Source organism: Penaeus monodon, chromosome 22 (assembly GCF_015228065.2).
Source record: "Penaeus monodon isolate SGIC_2016 chromosome 22, NSTDA_Pmon_1, whole genome shotgun sequence".
NCBI lineage: Eukaryota > Metazoa > Arthropoda > Malacostraca > Decapoda > Penaeidae > Penaeus > Penaeus monodon.
In genome coordinates this window covers 42,650,884-42,651,803 of record NC_051407.1, presented here as the reverse complement: position 1 = coordinate 42,651,803, position 920 = coordinate 42,650,884, and the positions used below count along the sequence as shown (strand labels likewise).

The following is a 920-nucleotide window of genomic DNA, read 5'->3' as shown; positions in this document are numbered from 1 at the left end:
TTTTGATAGCAGTAAAAGTAGTAGAAAATATGCGCAAAAATGTATTTAGTAACAACATTTAAATTAGAAAAAATTTAGGCATCCTTCTACCCTTTTTTCTCACAAAAACATCAAGATTGTGAGGCTTCCTTTGTGCTTTACTGCATTCTTCACTTTTAGCACAGAATTCAGACATAGTGCTTCTAATAATATTGCCCCTTTGAGAGCTTGCTTTTAGTAAGCATTTTAGCCAAATATAGGGTAACACCAGTATAAGATGCAGTCCACTAGGATATGTAGAAAAAGCTGATAACTGAAACCACATCAGAAAAGTTTTTTAGTGTCTGGCTTGCTCAGTGGTAATGCTCAGACCTGTGGTGTGCAGAGGATGAGGATTCAGGTCACACATTCTGTTTAGCACAACCATAGCAACTCAGTTCCATATAGATGAAGAGGGGCTCTGAGTTTTTCATCATGGTGTGTATTAATGCTGTTTTGCTTGTACTGCCCCATTATTGTCATTGGCAGACTTTAAAATAAAGGGTTGACAATGCATTAGTTATTAAAAAGAAAAAAGCTTGTGATTATTGATGTGATCATTTTGTTTCACCATAGCTCCTGGACCAGGCTCTTGCTAACCCAGAGCAAGCTCGTTTCTTGGTTCCTGAGGCCATTGCCCGCTTCCGTGGATTTGGTGGAGTGAGAATTGAGGATGACATTGTTGTCACAGCCAATGGCATGGAAGACTTGACTGGAGGAAGCATACCAAGGACGTAAGTTATGATGATTCTAAAATCACTACCTCATCAGTTTCTAAAATAATTTTGCAAAGAACATATTTATTTGATATTCTAGTAAGTCATATATGCCATAGGAATAGCATTGTTGCAGTTGTCACTCTATAAAAATGTCTATATTATTCTTGAATATAGTCTTCCTCT

The 920-nt window shown here is 37.1% G+C and overlaps 1 protein-coding gene across 1 annotated transcript in view; it reads left to right on the top strand.

Annotated features, from left to right (window-relative positions):
- LOC119587174 (xaa-Pro dipeptidase-like) overlaps positions 1–920 on the top strand; it is an 8,747-nt gene that overhangs the window by 5,578 nt on the left and 2,249 nt on the right. The window contains exon 5 of the mRNA XM_037935941.1: positions 595–752. Within this exon, the coding sequence (XP_037791869.1) occupies positions 595–752 (158 nt within the window). The remainder of the gene's footprint in view (positions 1–594; positions 753–920) is intronic.